Source organism: Geotrypetes seraphini, chromosome 10 (genome assembly GCF_902459505.1).
Source record: "Geotrypetes seraphini chromosome 10, aGeoSer1.1, whole genome shotgun sequence".
NCBI lineage: Eukaryota > Metazoa > Chordata > Amphibia > Gymnophiona > Dermophiidae > Geotrypetes > Geotrypetes seraphini.
This window is the reverse complement of record NC_047093.1, coordinates 137,329,701-137,350,024: the sequence shown is the minus strand read 5'-3', so window position 1 is coordinate 137,350,024 and position 20,324 is coordinate 137,329,701. Positions and strand designations below refer to the sequence as shown.

Genomic DNA, 20,324 nt, shown 5'->3' with positions numbered 1-20,324 from the left:
CTAAGTTTGTGCTTTATGATGAAGATCACTGACTATTTTAGTAGCTACGCTTTGAACTAACTCCATCTTGTCAATATCTTTTTGAAATCATGGTCTCTGGAACTGGATATAGTACTCTAAATGAGTTCTCACCATAGACTTATACTAAGGCATTATCATCGCCTTTATCTGCTGGCCATTCCTCTCTATACCCAAACATCTTTCTGGTTTTTGCTGTCACATATCTTATCTGTTTGAGAGTAAATTACAGGTATTTGAAGTGCTGTCCCACTACAATACAAGAGGGTTATATAGCACAGCTCTCTACAAAGAATCAATGAGGTTTACAATAAGAGTTAGATCAATTTATAAGTTTAAGCCCAGTCTTGTAGTTGTTAGGGTGAAGAGGAGAAGTATAGGAGAATGTCTATAGAGAGAAGAGATATGTTTTAAGTTTTTTCCAGAAATCTAGGTAAGAGGTGGGTTGTATTAAGCATGTTGGCAGTTTGTTCCAGATAAGAGAGGTCTTTGGAATTCGAAGGTGGCCTCAAACATCTTCATCCATTGAACTTGTTGTAGTGATGGGAAGGATAATTCAAAGCATCGTGATACTCGTGAATTGAAGAAGTGAGGGACTTTAATGTCAGATGTTAGTTCATCTGAGTTTTCTCCATAGATCTCTTTATGAACCATGCCGGCTATCTTGAATTGAATTCGGTTTTTCACCGGTAGCCAGTGCAATTGTTCTAGTAGCAGACATACCCTCTCATACCAATTTTTTTCTGAAGATTAGTCTGTAGAAGTTGTAGTCTTTATGTTCTTTTTCTGTTATGCCACAATGTAATGAGTTACAATAGTCTAGGTATGGTATTAGAACAGATTGGGCTACTGTCCTGATTTAGGCCTGGTCTTATTGTCCTTAGTTGTCTCATCCTAAAGGAGAATTTTTTTTTCACTAGTGTAACTCCCATTACTTTGGAGGAATTTTCTATCTTTAATCTCTCCTCCATGGACAGTTTAGTTCTGTGGTAAGGTAGAGGGTTATAGTCTCCAAACCATAATATTCTTGTCTTTGATTTGTCTTCATTCGTTGGCTCTAGTTTTTCAGTCATTTCCATCCAAGTTCCTCGGTGGGGATATTACCACATTTTTCAGTGTATTTTGTTTCTTTTATTTTCTCTATCATTGTATTTTTGGAAAAAGTTCAGGAGATGATGATCTTTCCAGATAACTGGCTCCCATTCTATGTGATCAATCAGCTTGTAATTTGGTCTAATTAGATAGCCTTGATAGGCAGCATATAAATACCTAAATAAGTAATTGTTGAGTATGAGATGAAATCTAGGAACCTGTGGGGATGTGGTGAATTCTAGTTGTTCCATCAAGCTTTGGAAGGTGCGTAATTTTGGATCATCTTGTACATCCAGATGTAGGTTTAAGTCACCTGTGACTATTAAATGAGGGTTAAATGACATAGTGAGAGATCAGGTAAGTGATTTTACCCTCTACTACATTCCAGTTACCTGGTGGTCTATATATTAATAGCAATTTTATGTCTTTCCCGCCTTCTTGGTTTATTTAACGATCATATATTTCAGCCCCTGGTCATTACAGCTGTCTAGATTTTGTAGAGAGAAGAATGATTTGTACATTATGAGGAGTCTCCCCTCCTCTTCTGTTTTTCCTGGGTGAATGGATTAGTTTGTACCTGGGTGGACAAAGATCAGTTAGTACTGGTGAGTCATTGTCCTGTATCCACGTCTCTACTATACATATTATTTCCACTTGGCTATTTGTTATTAGGTCCTTCATTATTAAGGCCTTGCTGCAGACTAAGTTACATTCATGTTCATATACTCTACTGGTACATAGTCTTCTTTTGCTAATGGTTCTATAGTATATACAATTTGCATTAGGTTCTTACAGTCTCTGCTCTTCTATTGGTAGGATATTTTTGAATTTCATCTTCCTATTTCCTTCTATCACACCTGAGATCGCTGGTATATTATCCACTGTTCACTTTCTGCAGGTTTGAAGCACAATGCGTACTGCTGGAGCCTAACCGCTATTTTCTTATAGACTGAATGTTTCATTATTTGCAATTTCACAGTTCATGATCATTTACAGGTACCATACTATTTGAATAATGGTAATGGACTTTAGTACAAGCCTGGTGTCCATATCCATGCATGCATATATTTGTATTGTAGGTTTTTATTACCCCATTCCTCAAAACACATTCAGCCACTCGGATTTACAGGATATCCACAATAAATATGAATGAGAGAGATTTGTATACAATGGAGGTACTGTATGCAAATTTATCTCTTACATATTTATTGGGTATCCTGAAAACCTGACCGGCTAGGTGTGTTCTAAGGATTGTGTTGCAAATCACTGATGTATTGTGTTAATTCAAGGTAGATTTCTAGACTTATCTGCCTAATGTTGCCTAATGGTTGGGATAACCCTGAGGTCAAATGTACCAAAGAGCATATTCTCTTATCTGCAGGGAGAGCAGGCGCCCCCATATACACACAAAACAAATGTAATTGTAAGAGTCTGAATGGTTTTTGAGGGTTAAACCTGTGCATATCCAGTCAGATACACTTTAAAGGTACAACTCCTTATTGATTCACAAACCTGAGCTTGTTACTTCACAGGCTCAAGGAAGGCAATGTAGTCTCTTATTTCAAGTTACCAGTCTAGTTCCATTTCATAAATCTATAAATATCATGTGGGTTACAGAGCCCAATATACTCTTTATGGTTAATGATTGCCAGCTCCAAACACCGGTTGCAACAGTTTATTTAGCTTACCTTAGCCAAGTAGATAGCAATTGTCTTGCCTTGACAGTTTTCCTCCTAACTTCACTTCTTCCCAGGGCTTCTTCTCAGCCTACAGCTAAGGAAGGTTTCTCCCTCTGGAGAACTTTCATCTCATGACTCTTTCAGGGAAGTCTTTTGCTCTGGGATCTCCCTGACTGACTCTACCCTAGTACATATGAACTTCTCCTTGCCTCAGTCTGGCCCCCCATACCTCAGCAGAGTTTCCCCACCTGCCCTAAATTGGCTTACTCTTGATCTAGCACCCCCTACTGTTCAGTTGCATAATTATAGTTCCAGTGATGGATTGCCCCTCACTCTCTCACAGTAATATTTTAAAATATGATCTGCAGTTGTGGAGTTCTACAGTATTGTTATAAGGGGTGATGTTCAGAAGATCATGAATGTTGAGTTTAATTATCAACACCTTGGGAGGCAAGGGGTGTGTAGGATGCCCAATGTCATGCACTAGCCCTGCTCTGAATAACTGTGTGGTCATACAGTCTCTACAACACCCCTCTCTTTCTCCAGTGAAAGCTTCCCCTTCACACTGTGCCAAAGAATACCACTCTTTTTTTGAATAAAGAATTTGTCTAATAAATACTAAAGTTACCTTCCAAGGCAAATAATTCAAAAACTCCAAATTTTCTCTAGTCCGTATGGTGTCATTTCCTGAGCCAGACATGATCATGTTATGCAGTGTGTGTGCCACAGCATACACCGCATTGTATACACTATAGCTGCTTGCAAAGTGGGTGGTGTGACAGTGAGAGCTGAATACATCTTTTTCCTCAGGGGTGAAAACCTTTGTAAAGTTGCATTGTCTTTTGATATTCTTTGGGCATTGGTCATCACACAGGGCCAACCACCAAATCATACTATAGTTGTAATCTGTAAGCCAGATAGGCTTCATCTCCCGGATAAATTTGATAAAGTTTGGCATATCCTTCCGTTCTGTTGTGAAGATCAAGGAGTTGTTCTTCATAGAAAAGCGAAAAAAAAATTTCTTTATTTACCTCTATCTTATCTGTGGCAATGAAAACTTTGCTCGGTATCCTCAGAGCATTCCATCTGAATTTCTCATGTAATTTAAAGGCAAAGTTTTCATTAAAGTACAGTATGATCACAGCAGATGATTCTTTAGTTAATGCCAGTATTTTTCTTTCTTGCTCTAATGGGATTATACCGTCTTGAGGGAAGGTTTCATGGAATGCAATGCAGCCACCGCTCCGTTCAATCCCTTCTCTCAGGATCTGAACAGCACTCATACTGCGGTCATCATCGGATGAAATGATAGCGACCCAGTTCCAGCCAAAATGCTTCAGTAGCTTGCCTATCCCATCACAGAGGTGCAATTCATTGGGGACAGTCCGGTAGGAATAAGGAAACCTCTTGGTGTCACTCATATAAAGACTCTGTGAGGTATAGCTGATCTGTTGTGAAAATATAATGAGGTAAATATAAATCTTAAAAAACTATAAGATGTTCAATTTTTATTTATTTATTTAACACATCTATATATCACCTAAAATCTAGGCGATTTCCAATATCAAGGACATTCATAGAATTACATAAAATCATCAACTGCTTTCAGCTCTGCCTGTTCTATATTTCCTCCTGATGAAGCTAATGGAGAAACACATTTGTGTTGCAGAAGATCATGAATGGAGCTTTACATGATTTGATTTTGGGAGTGTTTTGAATATTTTTCATGTTGCACTATGAGGGATTTAGCCACTGGCAAGCCCTGACCTACAAACTCAGGTTTATTAAACTGAGTCAAAGACAAGTGGCCTTTCGTATTCTATCATTTTAAGAACTTAGTAGGAGGCAGGCAGGGTGTGCTATGATGTGTTTTGCACCAACATTACCAGTGGTGTGGTGTTAATTCACATGAGCACAATTCACTCATGTTTTAGAGAATTATTTGAATATTTATTTATGGTTATTAAGATCTTTTTTGTCAATAGTGTGGGAGAAGAGTTTAAATCACACAGGCCATAGACTTTGATAATGTATAGTATGCAGGTAGATGTGCAAATGGGTGGAGTCTGGATGGAGTGTGGGTGGGTTTGCACACTTATACACATAACATTATACATTACAAAATTGAGTGCGTATGTCCAGGATGTCCACATGAGCATTTCCACCAGCTCTATGACTGACTGAAGCACTTGGGTCTAAGCCCTACCCATGTACCTATCTGCTGACATTAGTAGCCTATAAAGGAAAGGGGAATAAGCTCCCATTAAGCTTCCTTTTACAGAATTACCCTCAATAAAAGGAATTTTATAAGGCGATGAACCCACTTTGGGTTATTTTAGCCATTTTTGTGTAAATCTATATATATAAAATCGGAGGTATGTATGTGTGTATGTATGTGTGTGTGTATGTGCCGCGATCACGCAAAAACGGCTTGACCGATTTGAACGAAACTTGGTATGCAGATCCCTCACTACCTGGGATGATATGTTCTGGGGGTCTCGCGGCCCACCTGCACACGTGGGCGGAGCTACAAACATAAAATCAGATTTCACCCATTCATGTCAATGGAAAAAATGTAAAAAGCTGCCATTCTCACTGTGACCAATTTGGACGAAACTTGGTATGCAGATCCCTCACTACCTGGGGTGATATGTTCTGGGGGTCTCACGGCCCACAACTCTATTTTGCTTGCTCAAGAATTTATATGTTCTTGCTCCAGGAGGTGAAACTAAAATTGTTGTTTATAATCACGTTTTGCGTTAGTTGTATTGTATTCATTTTGTCAAATATTTCACTTTATAATTTGAATATTGTACTTTTTATTAAGCTGTAAAAAAATACTTTCATTCACCACTATAAAGTATCTTTATTTGAATCCATTTACAGTGTTATTGCTATAATTAAATACCCGTGCAACGCCGGGGCATCAGCTAGTGGTTTATAAAATATCGAGAGATGCCAGACCATGGGAGAGGGGAGAGATTCTAGGCTATGGGAAGGAAAGGAGAAATATGCTAGACCATGTGAGGGGGAAGGGGGAAAGGGGAAGGGGAAGACAGAGTTGTCTGACCATGGGAGAGGGATGAGTTGGTGCATAGGGATGGAGGGGAAGGCGAGACAGAAGTAGGAGATGGTGCACAGAAATGGGTGAGCAAGGAAAAGATAGAAGAAATGCTTCTTATGGATAAATGGGAATAGGGGAGAAGAAAGAGGGAAGAAATGGTACATATGGATAGATGGGAAGGGAAGAGATGGAAAAGTAGTTAGATTTTGAGAATAAATCAGAAAAAGTTGAATTTTAAAAGAAAAAGTTAATGCTAAAGATGGCTATATCAAAAAAAGGGGATATACGTATGAAAAGACTGTTACTCGGAGGAAGGGGCGAAAATCAATACAGAACAAGTGCAAAACCCCTTATCCACAAACTAATAAACTCTTTTTAGAACTTGCTGCAAATTGTCAACTTAGCAATAGCTCTTGAACTTTAAATGTGGATACGAGGTCGCTGACACACTGCGTAAGTTTTTAATCACATCACTTTTAATTGAGCACTACAGCTTTCATAAGAATATAAGCCATGCCTCTGCTGGGTCAGACCTGAGGCCCATCATGCCCAGCAGTCCATTCACGCGGTGACCCATCAGGTCAGGACCTGCATACTAGCCCTCTATCTATACCCTTCTATCCCCTTTTCCTTCAGAAAATTGTCCAATCCCTTCTTGAACTCCAATACCGTACCCTGTCCTATCACTCCCTCTGGAAGCGCGTTCCAGATGTCCACCACCCGTTGGGTGAAGAAGAACTGTCGCCTTTTAATTTTTCAGAATGCCTTCTCATTCTTGTAGTTGTCGAAAGTTTGAAGAATCTGTCCCTCACCACATTCTCTATGCCCTTCGTGATCTTATAAGTCTCTATCATATCCCCTCTAAGTCTCCGCTTCTCCAGCGAAAAAAGCCCCAGTCTCTCTAATCTTTCAGCGTATAAAATGTTTTCCATACCTTTTATCAAACATGTCGCTCTCTTCTGAACCCTCTCGAGTAGTTTGGACACCTTTTGGGCCCTTATTTGTTATTAAAACAGGTCTTGCTCCAGACATCTAAATTGTGCCCTGGACATTTTCTAAAATGTTCAATTATGACAGAAAAATGTCTAAATCATAAGCTCACCCTAGTTCTGCCTAGACTACACTTCTAATACGATCCCTCAATCAGTAGGTATAGTGAAGGTAGAAGGTGCACAGGGCAGGATGCCCCCCTGAACCCTCTTCTCAACTCCTCATGCCACCACGCAATAGCCCCTGCTCCTATCATGCCCCCCCCAAAACAATCACACCCTCACTTCCCAGCCCCTTTCCTCTTTAAATCTTCACCAGCACAAGCGGATTTTCCGGCCTGCTGCTCACATGAGCACTGGCTTTCCCTCTGATGTCACTTCCTGATCCTACTCCCTGGAAGTGATTTCAGAGGGAGCCAGCCCGTCATGACCAGCAGGCCAGAGTAGTTGTTTGTGCTAGTGCCTCACCCTTACTAGGCCACTTCCCTCAAGATTTAGATGTATTGCAGACCAACAGTATAGAAATCAATATAGAAAAGAGGCTTCAAAAGCAACAAATTGGAAGGGTTTGGCTAGAAAAAGTCCATCTGCCCCATTATATCAATTTTTTGATGCTTTTCTCTTTTAAAAATGAGCCCCAAAGTAAGATTAAGAATCTCTCTGACCTGTGGGTAGTGGAATATCTGGAACATGTCATAGAATCGATAGGATAGCTCAGCTGGAAAGTTTTCAATGATGGCAGCCACTGGGCTAACTGAATTGCACTTAAAATTTACGACTGAGGATTCACCTATCAAAATATTTATGGCAGAAAAGATATTGTTTAGAATCCTGAAATGCTCTGTAAGATGGAGCCCCAGTGTGATGTTGGGTAAGAGCTCTGAGCTGTTATTAATTTCCTCCACTGCAAACACGAAGGACAAGAAGTTATAGTTATTTTCTGGAAAATTCCTGTAATAAGATGAAGAGGATAATTTTATTACAACAGCTCTGGAATGAGAGGGCATTGGATGAAGTTAAGAGGTAATAGTCTCAGGAGTAATCTAAGAAAATACTTTTGTACTGAAAGGGTGGTAGATGCGTGGAACAGTCTCCCGGAAGAGATGGTGGAAACAGAGACTGTGTCTGAATTCAAGAATGCGTGGGATAGGCACGTGGAATCTCTTCGAGAGAGGAAGAGATAATGGTTACTGTGGATGGGCAGACTGGATGGGCCATTTGGTCTTTATCTGCCATCTTGTTTCTATGTAACAGACAGCTAGAAACATTTGCAAAAATGCACCTATTTTAAATCTATTTTATAAATGCAATGTAGATGCACCTAAAATCTGCCAAAATTATTCACTTGTTTCAGAGACGGCATAGATGTGAATGTATACTGTACCTGCAATTGCACCCCAGCCCCACCCAAAAGACACAGGTGACATTCCTCCTTTCTGGAAAGAACAGGATATTATGAGACCACTAACACTCTTCCTAGTAATTACTGATGTAATTTGGTAGAAAAATGAATGATATAAAAACAAAACTTTAATGGCTGCATGGATGTTTGATGTGTTGAGTGGTGCTTAGGTGGTGTGATTTTGACTGTTAAGACTTATGGGGCTCATAATTTAAAAAAAAAACATGTCGGGGAAGGAACCGGGGGGTTGGGAGGGGTTCTTTTAGGCTCTAGGGGGGGGGGGGGCGTGCAGTTTATGTGGCCAGGGGATTATCAGAGTCCAAATTCCCTGGCATTTTTCTAGTTGTTGGATGTGCTTGCCCTACGGGCCCTTTTTCCTTCCTTTTGTTTTTTGTGGATTGTTGTGGGGGGGGGGTAGTTGTGGGGGGGGGGGTTGGGGTTAGGGAGGATTGTTCTGGTTTTAGCTTTATTGTTGTGTATGGCGCTTTTACATTGCAAATAAATAAAAATTGTTTTGACACTAAAAAAAAACATGTCTAAAAAGTAGCCTAAATCGGTACTTGGACGATCAAAAAGCCAGATCGTCCAAGTACCGATAATCAAACCAGTGGTCTCAAACTCAAACCCTTTGCAGGGCCACATTTTGGATTTGTAGGTACTTGGAGAGCCTCAGAAAAAATAGTTAATGTCTTTTTAAAGAAATAACAATTTTGCATGAGGTAAAACTCTTTATAGTTTATAAATCTTTCCTTTTGGCTAAGTCTTAATAATAATATTGTCATTTATAGCTAAAGAGACTTATGATCAAAGAAACTGTTTTATTTTACTTTTGTGATTATGATAAACATACTGAGGGCCTCAAAATAGTACCTGGCAAGTCGCAAGTTTGAGACCACTGTTTTAGACGTATTTAAAACCAGCTTAGGCCTTTCCCCTGCCTCTAAACGCCTAGAGCAAAAAGAGGTGTTTTTAGAGGAGGGGAAAGAGTGGGAGGTGGGTGGGAGGTAGTTTTAACAGGTTGTCTAGTCGACACTTATAAGTTTTGACTTAGACCAAGTCAAAACAGGTATAAGTGCCGAAAAGAGGCCACTGAGCTTAATGCGGCTGCCGCAATCAGCTGAGCGGCCCCGGCAACCTATCCACCCCCCACCGCAACGATCGCGGCAGGAGAGATGCCTCATCTCCCCTGCCGTGATCCTCCCCCCGATTCAGACGGGTGGGGGATCGAAATTGCGGCAGGAGAGATAGCCAATTTCTCCTGCTTAGACATGACCCTTCACCCCCCGATCCGATACATGCAGGAGGGAGCCCAACCCCTCCTGCCCCGGTGGATGGAGGGATGGGGAAGAGGAAGGAAGAGAGGGAAGGGATGGTACACATGGATTGGTGAGGAAGGGAAGAGAAGAAAGGGATGGTGCACATGGACAGAGGAGAAGGAAGAGATGGTGTACATGGATGAAAGTAGAAGAGAGGAAAGGGATGGGGTGCATGAAATGATAGATGGGGAAGACAAGAGTAAGAAGAGTTGGTGCACATGAACTTGATGGACTTCCTGAAGTACTTAGGTAGCTGATCTGCACAGCCTTTCCCACAACAACTGATCTCTAGAACTGTTAGTCACTAACTTCTAACTTTGTTCGTTCTACTCAATTTGTAGCATCTTTAATCATTGTAACTCTGTTAGATCCACTCAATTTGTAGCATTTTTAATCATTGTAAACCGCATAGAACTTCACGGTCCTGCGGTATATACACTGTTATTATTATTATTATTATTATTGATGGACCTGCGGTCTGTCCCAGTATGGCAGCTCTTATGTTCTATTTGGAAGGGATAACGTTGCCCCGTATCACAAAGAGGGACAGGGAGCGCTTGAATGAGTTTCAAACATAAGAACATAAGAAATGCCTCTGCTGGGTCAGACCCGAGGTCCATCGTGCCCAGCAGTCCGCTCACGCGGCGGCCCAACAGGTCCAGGACCTGTGCAGTAATCTTCTATCTGTACCCCTCTATTCCCATTTCCAGTAGGAATTTGTCCAATCCTTTCTTGAACCCCAGTACCGTACTCTGCCTTATAACGTCCTCTGGAAGCGCATTCCAGGTGTCCACCACACGTTGGGTAAAGAAGAACTTCCTAGCATTTATTTTGAATCTGTCCCCTTTCAACTTTCCTTGCTGTAATGGCTGTGCTCAAATGAGAAACTTATGCAAGCATAGTCCTCAGATAAGGCTTTAATCACAGAAGATATAATGGCGATATTGTCCGCATATGAGTCTATGCAAAGTTTAAGGTGGATGAAATGAAGAAGCAAGTTAGCACTGGAAATGTCTCCCTCACTTTCACAGCATGAAATCCTTCCTTTAAAATACTTCATGCTTAAGGCATCAGCCCCTCAGCTGTCTTGCACCTGACATTCAGATAAATCTGGCAGTGTGTGTGTGTGTGTGTGTTTGGTGTCCCAAAGAGGTAGCTTCCTTATCTCACTCTCCTATGTGTCAATATCAGTCCCCCTTCTTCAGTGCTCACACATATTCCCTGATAAATAATCTTTTTTCTATAGTAAAAGAAAGCCTCCTGAATTCCTTGTTACCCCTTCCTAATCAAGGACCCCCTTCTAAGTGGGTTTTACTTTCCACTGACTCCAAAGTAAGTGTTTTAAATATGACTGCATTTGGAAGGGTGAAAAATGTCAAGTAACTTCTCTGCTTTTCATGCCAAGTCACAAAATCCCCCTGGAGATACCTCATCACTAGCAGAAACTTTTAACTGGGCAGAGGACATTTTTGGAGAGGACAATCAAGGCACGTTCATTTGTTTAAAATTAGGTAAAGTTCAAAAACATGAATCTATAAATAAAAATCCAATATATGATAAAGCATTAGCAATGTATAGAAGCTTATTATATGACTGGTAAGAATTCATCTGCTACAGTTTCTCATCTGTTTAGGTATTAAACAATGGGCAAAAATATTCACCAACTTTGAGCGGAGACATTGAACCCTGAAATGTAATTTTAAACTCTAATATCTCATAGAATAGAGACAGGAAAGTGTAACCTCTCGAGAAAATATGAACACAAAAGATTCCTCATACACAGTGGTGTAGTGAGGATGAGAGGGACCTGGGGTGGTGACACCATACCCCCACCCTCTTCTCTGCCCCTACCCCATCCACTCCTTAACCACTCCCTCCTGCCACACATGTGCACCCCTTCCCTGTACCTCTTTAACATTCCTGGAGTGAGTAGCAACCCCAACCCCCTGCTCATATCAGTGTTGGTTCTTCCTCTGATGTCATTTTTTAGGCGTGGTCCAGGAAGTGATGTCATAGTACAGAGAATGGAATGGACACATGCACGTGGTAATGGGAGAGCGGAGAGGAGGACGGGTGGTCGCACCCCTACCACGATAGGGCTCAGGTTGAATCACCTCTCTTACCTATGCCACTGCTCATAGAGGTTCAAGGTACATCAGTCACAATTAAACTCAAAAGTTTGTCTCAGAAATGAGGAAACGCACAATGATACTTACTCGGTTATATCAACATTTGTGTTCATCAGGTAAAAGGGTTTAGTTAGCTGAGCACTAAACTCTTGAATGAATCCCCCAATTATAATGTCCCCGTGGCCATAGTAGTAGCCTTGTTGTACGAGAAACTGAGCTAGTGGTAAACATTGGCACTCGATGGTCTTCCAGATATCAGTGTAAAGTATTAATAGAATTGGAAGAGGATGAGCGCCCATCGTTCAAGGTGAGAAACAGCTGCTCTTCCTGCTCTATGACCTTGGTTAGTTTCTTGGCGCACTGGAGGATATTTTCAAGGTCTTGGTCACTGCCACCCTTTTGAATCTTTGTATAATGAGCATAAAAGTTTCACATGCTAAACAAGCAATTTCAGACTGGACACAAGAAGACCCTTCGATGGACACAAATCACATTACAGATGACCACAGAAGTTTTCTGCCGATGCTGATGTAGAGTATCCAGCAGCTATGTGGACGCCACGTGATCTTTATAGGATTCTACTCTCGAAAGTTTCAGACTCAAGAGATATCATCCTTCCTCTGTGCTGCTAATATTAATTATAGGTTGTTTTTATAAATATGACTTTACAGAAACTTTGCCTTAAATTCAAGACAAACATTAATTTGAAAGGAGTGTTTACTGAGCAGTGTAATCATATCAGTTAGAGGAATAGAAAATAAAGTTAAAAATAAAAAAGGCCACTGTATACAGAATAATATTTTCTATGTTAGATTTATCAAAGTCATTTCCACAACTAAAGGAATAGATGATTGCTGACCCAAGACAAGTGACCCTGAGACAAGTGAATAGGGAATTCATACCATATTGAAAGGAAATTGTGCTTCTTTTCTTTGGGATTTGATTTAATTAAAATAATACTAAATTTGACAAAGATCTTTCAGTACCCTGTACTCATATTCCTCGATTATACTGAAATAACATCAGAAACCTCCACACCTACTTTTCCGTTTATCATGTTCTCCTGTAAAGCAACCTGGAGAACTTAAGTGCAATTTGTAGTTTTCATGTGAATTCGTCTCCACAGATAGAGGGGCATAATCAATAGGTCATATAAAAGCTCTATGTGTCGGCGGCGTAAGACGTCCAGGGAAATGTGTCGATAATGGAAAGATGTCCAAGTCAATCGATTATTGGCACGAACGACGTCCAACATAAAAACGTCCACAAGCGCTATACCGAAGCGTCCAAGTTTACCTACTAAAATGGCAATCGTCCAAACATGACGTACAACTCTTTTCGCCGCGTTCCGCTGGACGACTTGCTAGTCGTATAGTGCTCTTTATCTATCAGTTGTCCTGACACATGTCCTACTGATGTCACACTGTCCCCAATAATGGCCTGCATGCCCATATATAAACCTTGTGGGTGTAGTAGGCGTTGTGTGAGGACCCTTGTGGGTGTAGTAGGCATTGTATGAGGAGTTAAGAGGGTTGTAGGAGTTAGTTGGTGGAAAGGTTAGTTATATCGATATCTGAGTGGGATTGAGTGATTGGAGAGTATTTCTGTGAGTGGGTGTGTGAGAGCAAGTGAGAGAGAGTGTAATGGTGACAGACAGGAGAGACAGTGTGAGCGATTGTTCTATGACAGTCTGTTGTGATCAGATGTTCTACCATTCATCTCTACCTCAGCAAAGGTGTATGCATTTATATTTGAATCTTGACTACAAAAAAAGAACAAAATAAATACCAGATATCGATCTCTAAACTGGGTGTCATGCGTGATCCCTTTTTTTTTTAAGTTCAGTAAGTTTTTATTAAGGTTTTTACATAACACAAAAGTGAAAAAGAAAATACATGAGAATGACCCCTTGATATCATGTCACTGGTCTGCACCTAACAAAAGGGCAGGCAGGCAGTCAACTGAAAGTGGGAATGTGGCCATCTTGTAAGATCTGGATGAGACCAGGACCATATCACATGCAGGACCTGAGACAGAGGTTGTTTTAGTAACAGTTCAAGAAAAAGGGGAGAGATGTAGACTTGTGAGTTCCATGCTTTGCAATGGATGTAAAACCTGACTGTCTGAATAGTTCCCCTCTTTCTAGAGGCGTCTGCTAACCCTCGACTGAAGGGACATATTATGATTGAGGACTCATGTAAAAGAGAGCTGGTGACTGCTGTACAATGCTGCTGTTCATATGCAGTTAGATCCCATAAGATGGGATGCTGAATTCAGTTCATAAGTTCAGTTAGATCCCATAAGAGCTACACATGTGCGAGGTGAGGTACTAGGAAGCAGACCAGTGTCAACTGAGAGGATATTCCACCCCCCCCCCCCCAATGACACCAAAAAGCTGTAACAACTGAGCCACCAACAAGGCCACACACACCTGTAGCCAGGATCAAGGGTGTGTAAGGAATAAATCCCAGGGGAGGGGGAGGGGGATAAGGTGAAGCAATCATTGGAAGAAGGAGGCTGACCAGTGGCTGGCCTAGGCAGGGATGGAGGATGGGGAGAGTGAAGAGGTGTGTTGCTGGAAGCTCACCCAGTCTTTACCCTTACCCTGTTATGGCCCCTATACAGATTGCTCCCTCCCCCTGTTCTTCTAAACACTGTTTCAAAAAGGCTTTCCAGAGGGTAACCATCAACGTGAGGCCCAGATGCTGACATGGCAGACCTCAGCCCCATGGACCAGGTGGTGCTCACCTTTGTGTCAGCAACCTCCACCTATGGTGTGGGCACACACTACACATCATCAGCCGCACCTGCACAGCATTCTGGTATGTACGTGTCTTAATCTCCAGTCTCACAGCTATGTCCCATATTCTGAGCGACCTCTCTTTCATCCTCCTTCTTCTACTCCTCTAATGGGGCAGTGAGTACACCTGCTCTTCAAACCTTTACATAACTCCTGTTTGGTACTGCTCCATGTGCTGATGGCAGAGCATGGAATTAGATTCCTACACCTTTATACTGACAATTTGGAACATTTGCTATGATCAGCAGGTGTGCTCACATAAGGTGTCTGCACATACACTGCTTTCATCCCCTTCATGATGTCACCAACACACCGCCCTATGGTAGCTGGGTATGTAGTCACATACCTTTGGGATGCATGTTACTGCCAACTCATCTCACATAGACACAGGTAGTGCACCTGTGATATGCTGTGACATCTATATGTGCTTTTCCCCTATGTAGATGCCAGCTCTGACGAGGATGAGCCCGGATGTAGTGGCATCGACACATTGACTGTGCAGGGACAGCAGGATGAGGCAGCTGCAACACTCAGCTAGCAGAAGTCTGATGAGTCACAGGACACCCAAACACAGGAGCCTGCCAATAGGGATGAGGACCTGCCAGTTCCCCCATCGCCTGAGCGGTTTGCCAATGTGGCTGCGGATACTGAGGAGGGCAGTGAGGGACCACAGCCTGGCCGCTGGAGGGCACCCAGTCGCCAGCGTCGCCACCTACTTAGACTGGCCCAGAAGCTACTGGGGCACAATCTGACCCTGGAGGGATATCGGCAGCAGAAGCTCCAGCTGCTGAGAGAGGGTGTGGAGGCAAAACAGCAGTCACTGGAGGCCCAACGGGAGACCAATGAACTTCTGAGGCAGCTTTTGCGTGCCAACACTGGCATCGTTGCAAAGCTGGAAGGCCTCCACAGTGAGCTCAGAGCTAAAAACCGTACTCCCTCCACAAGCCAGCACATTGATCAGGTGCCTGCACCATCCTCCAGCACTGGCTCAGTGGAAACAGGACGCAATGCCACAGAGAAAAGAAAGCGCCCCCAGATGTTGGGGCCTGCTCCACGCCTGCCTTCCTCCACTCAAGTAACATGGCCAGCTTTTGGACAGCAGAACACTAACTCCAGCAGTGATAGTGTCAGCTCAGACACTGATGTGGCCCCAGTTTGTCCAGAAGCTTCATCTGTACCTAGAGGTGAAGCTGGGAGGGTTGTCAGGGGCCGTGGGAGACCATGTGGGTGAGGGAAGGGGAAGGGGAGGTAGGTAAGGGGCTGGTGTTGTTCGTGTATGTGGGTGGGGGTGGGTTTGGGGAGGATGTGTGTATGTAAGGGTGGTGTTTTCCACAAAATGTGGGAAAATAAGGGTGTTTCTTTAAAAGAACCTATTGTCCGTGCTGTTTACAAGCTTCAGCTTATGTACACTGAAGCTGACATTAGCCTGGGCTGGTTGTGCAGTCCAGTTAAATGGCACTGGACTGATATACTGTCAGGTGGCTAGGGTACAGCGTCTATTTCACAGGAAGTGGGTCTGTATTAGATGGTGCCTGGCATTGACCTCTTCCTGGACGGCACTCTGCTCGGCTCTGTGCTGTGGGGGTGGGGGAGGCTCCTCATCATCGCCATCAGGTGGCTACTGAAGTTGTTGCTGTGGGGGATCTGGCAGTGGCTGGTGTTTGTGTACTGCAAGGTTAAGCAACATGCAGCATGCCACGAAGATCTGAGGCACCTTTTCAGGCCTGTACAGCAGCTGGCCCCCCGATCGATCCAGGCATCTAAAGCGGCTTTTTAACTGGCCAAATGTTCGCTCGATGATGCTTCTGGTGGCTCTGTGACGGCGATTGTATTCCTCCTCAGCTGCAGTGTGAGGGTGGACAATTGGAGTCATCAGCCAAACTCGCTGAGGATACCCCCTGTCACCTATGAGACATAAAGAAACAGAAAGAGAAAGAGAGAGAGAGAACAATGATGAGTGGTAGTGATTTGCAGGTGCAGGAAGAGAGTGTTGGAATGGGGGGGAACAGGGTAGCTATATCCCTGAGGTGCTTACCAAGAAGCCAAGCGCCATTGAATTGCCCCTGGGTTGCTCTCCTGTGGAGGCCACAATGCTGCACTATATAGGCGTCGTGTGTGGAGCCAGGGTATCTGGCACACACATCCAGGATCTCTCCCTGTGCATTCCGCACCACCTGCATATTCATTGAGTGGAACGCTTTCCTATTCCGGTAACTGGCCTCATCTGCCCAAGAGGGTCTGAGGGCAATATGTGTGCAGTCGACCACTCCGATGACGGAGGGGAATTGTGCCACATTGTAGAACTGCCTCATGCTGCCCAGTAGGGCCTGGGGAGTGGTGGGGAGGGAGATGTAGTCATGGGTGTGGGTTAGGAAGGCATTAAGAAATTGGGTGAGGCAGTTGGAAATGGCAGGCTGAGTGAGTCCAGTGTTGGCTGCCAGAACAGACTGGAAGCTCCCAGTTGCCAGGAAAGTGAGGGCTTCTGTTACTTTTAAATGCACTGGAATTGGGTAATTACGCCGAGTGCGGGCCTGTAGCAGGGGCTGCAATTGGAGGCAGAGATCCTGGATGGTGGCTTTGTCGAAGCAGTATCGCTCCAGGCACTGCTGGTCACTAAGCTCAAGGAAGCAGGAGCGAGGTCTAAACAGCCTCCTGCGGTGGACTCGGTGATGGGGCCTCTCATTCTCCAGCTCCTCCTCCTGCAGAAGGATCTCTACTGCAACCAGCACATTGACCCCTTCCATCGCCCACAAAGAAAGCATCTGGCAGAGAAAGCAGAGTTCATTACAGTCTAAACAGGCCCCAGCCAAGCAGTGACCCAACACCCCCTCTCCCCCCCAGGGATTGAGCCAGGTGGTGAAACAGAACACTCACTCGTGTGCAGCTCATGCCACACGATAGAGACCAAAGTGAATGAGTAAGCTGAAATAGATGTAAGAGAAAGAGCTGGTGATGGTGATAGGAGATAAGTGGGATGAGAGAGGGGTTTTTGCAGAGGTCAATGAAATGTGGGGAGACACACAGCAGTGAGAAAATAGGTTGGGAGGTTGAGATAGAGATGGTCAGCGTGAGAGGGTACACACACACAAAATTACACACCCTTCCATTACCTGTACACAGGACGGCACACACTCAGGAACAGCTTAGACGTTGTGAAAGCAGGTCTAAGTTGAAACGGTACTTTGAACGCACAGAGCAAACTGATTTAGCTTTGGTTATCATATTTGTACGTTTGGGGCCTAACCCTCGGAACGCCCCCAGAACGCCCCCATGTTGTACCTCTTACGTTAGATGTTTTGTGGCGTAGGACGTGCAGCTGAACGACTTTTGATTATGGTCGCTTGTACGTTTTGCCAGGTAAAATGTCCAGACTCCGATTTATGCAGTTTTTTAAGACGTTCTTGAGTTTTGATTATGAACCCTATACTGCCCAGCTCAGTCACTGTTACTGCTCTGTTAAGACAGCACACTTTAATTTGAGGGTAAAGTCCAAGCTGTGTTTGGGGGAAGGAACTGGGTGAGTGGTGGGAAGAGAATGGGGTTGGACTGGGTACACTACTGTTAATGCACATTACTTCCTAAAGGCGGAGGAACATGTTGCGGAAAATGTCCAAATTTCCACTAAGGAAAGTGACCTCAAAACAGAAAACCATCTTTTTGTTTCAAAAATAGCCACTTCCTGGATGTGTTTTGTTCTGTGTGTCTTTTATGAAACATATTTGGAAAAATAATGTCCAAATGAAAAAGGCACAAAAAACAGCTATTGGGACATAGGAAAGGCCAGTATTCCTAGTAGACTGGCCACACAGACATTCCAGCAGACTAGTGGAGTACCCTAGGGGCATTACAGTGAACTTCAAATATAGGGTCCCAGGTACACATTTCACAATAACCCCCTTACATTGTATGATGAGCACTCCAAAACTCACCCAACATCTATCATAACCAACTGAATACCACCCTAATAGCCCTTATACCTGTAGGTGTCAAAAATATGTTAGCACATTACATTTTGGTGGGTTTTGGAGGGCTCATACTTTCCATCACAAGTGTATTAGAGTGGGAGATGGGCCGGGTCCTCTTCTCTGCAATCCACTGCTCTGACCACTAGGCTACTCCAGGAACCTTTTTGCTGCTCTACCAGGACTGACAATAGCATCTGAAGCTAACAGGTTGGTATGCACTGTTTCATTTACATATTTTGGGGATGGGAGGGGAGTCAGTGGTCATCTAGTCAGTTTGGCCACCTTTTTTGGCACTTATTCATTATAGAAACAGGTCTAGCCTCAGACGTCCAAGTTTTGCCCTCAAAAACTCCATAGTCTCTTTGTGCAGTTAACATGGGGGGGGGGGGGGGGGCGCACTTAGGGGAGAATTCTATAAATGGTGCCCAAAGGTAAGCACCAGGAACCTTGGGAGAAGGACTTATGCTTGCTGAAATTACATTACATTACATTAGGGATTTCTATTCCGCCATTACCTTGCAGTTCAAGGCGGATTACAAAAGAATTATCCAAGATGTATTACAAAACTTCCAAGAACTTACAAAAAAAAAAAAAAAAAATTGGTCATTTTCAAAAAGAGTAAGAAATGGGTAAGGTTATTTGTTTGGGGTAGTTGGCTTTAGTGAGAGGTGGAGTTTGAGATTTGCGGTATTATTTCTTTTTTTAGAGTTTTCTTGAAGAGTATGGTCTTTATTTCTTTTCTAAAAGTCTTGTAGTCGAGGGATGCCGTCAGTAGATTGGCGATTTGGTTGTCTAGTTTGGCTGCTTGAGTGGCCAGGAGGCCATCAGATAGTTTTTTCCGTTTGACCTGATGTAAAGGCTGGCACATACCTCAAATCTGAGTCAAGTTGAATGAAACCAATCACACTAATTTTTACTTAAACTACGTACTACCATCAACGAATTCTAGCCTATCAAGCAGCTTCTTGGGATAAAGATTTCAATTCCCTGATCTCTAATTCTGGGTTGTGCCAACCAAGTTTAGAAAATACTTAAAAACCTAATTGTTTACTAAATTTCTAGGTCATTGAATATATCTATCCTGAATGTTTCCTTACTTTTGTAAACCACGTGGATATTTACTGTAATGCAATATAGAAGAAGGCTTTTATGTTGTTATGTTATGTGCTTGATTGTGTACAAAGCACTTAAATCTGTGTCGTCTACAAAAACCATACGGAAGCCACATGTCGATCACATTTAGGCACTGTTAACAGAATCATGGCTAATGACACCGAAGAAAAATCTTAGATACCTGCAATGTTGTCCATGTTGTCTAACATTTTACTGGCCTACATTGTAGGCATCTAAGTTCTTTGATGAATTGTGCCTAAAGGCACTGAAGTCCCATTTCGCCCCTAACCATGCTCACTTAGACAGCTTATATATAAGGCACCATTAGGCATCCTGCCACAAATGCATTACCAGCACCTGTAGTGTAGATGCCTCATGGCGCCTACTTTTTTTTTAAACAAGTTATCAGTCGGTTTTAAACCACAAGGTCAGTTGCCGCACTGATTGAAATCCATTAAAACTATTAGGGCACCTACCTCCGCTTAACTTACAAAGCCATTTATAAATTATTGCGCTATTTTAGGAGGTGGAATCTGGGTGAATTATGGGAGGAGAATGGGTACTCCACAGTTAGTGGAGTAGCAAGAGGGCGGGGTGCAACCCTCTCCCTGCCCTCTTATCCGCCCTGATCCCCATCTTCTCCTTCCTTGTCCCCTCCTACTCCATGTGCATGAACCCCTTCCCTTCCGCCAAACCTCATTCAAAATACTGCTGTAAGGTTGATCTTTGGATTGAAATGAACAGACCATGTTACGAA

At 43.0% G+C, this 20,324-nt stretch overlaps 2 protein-coding genes across 2 annotated transcripts in view; both read right to left on the bottom strand.

Annotated features, from left to right (window-relative positions):
- The window catches only part of LOC117368648 (vomeronasal type-2 receptor 26-like), a 29,509-nt gene extending 17,521 nt beyond the window's left edge, over positions 1–11,988 (bottom strand). The window contains exons 1-2 of the mRNA XM_033962374.1: positions 11,777–11,988; positions 7,508–7,793 (exon numbers count right to left, since the gene is read on the bottom strand). Coding sequence (XP_033818265.1) covers positions 7,508–7,793; positions 11,777–11,988 — 498 coding nt within the window. The remainder of the gene's footprint in view (positions 1–7,507; positions 7,794–11,776) is intronic.
- Positions 11,989–16,107: 4,119 nt separating this feature from the next.
- LOC117368647 (putative nuclease HARBI1) lies at positions 16,108–17,233 on the bottom strand. Its single transcript, XM_033962373.1, has 2 exons — positions 16,525–17,233; positions 16,108–16,394 (listed from the first exon to the last, which is right to left on the bottom strand). Exons 1-2 carry the CDS (start codon positions 17,231–17,233, stop codon positions 16,108–16,110), a joined length of 996 nt encoding a protein of 331 aa, XP_033818264.1.
- Positions 17,234–20,324: the final 3,091 nt, after the last annotated feature.

Bases quoted from the DNA above. Each gene is read 5' to 3' on its own strand.
- LOC117368647 (XM_033962373.1), bottom strand. From the start codon at position 17,233: ATGGAAGGGGTCAATGTGCTGGTTGCAGTAGAGATCCTTCTGCAGGAG. The intron at 16,395-16,524 runs GTAAGCACCTCA...TATGTCTCATAG, and splicing joins CAATGGCGCTTGGCTTCTTG to GTGACAGGGGGTATCCTCAG.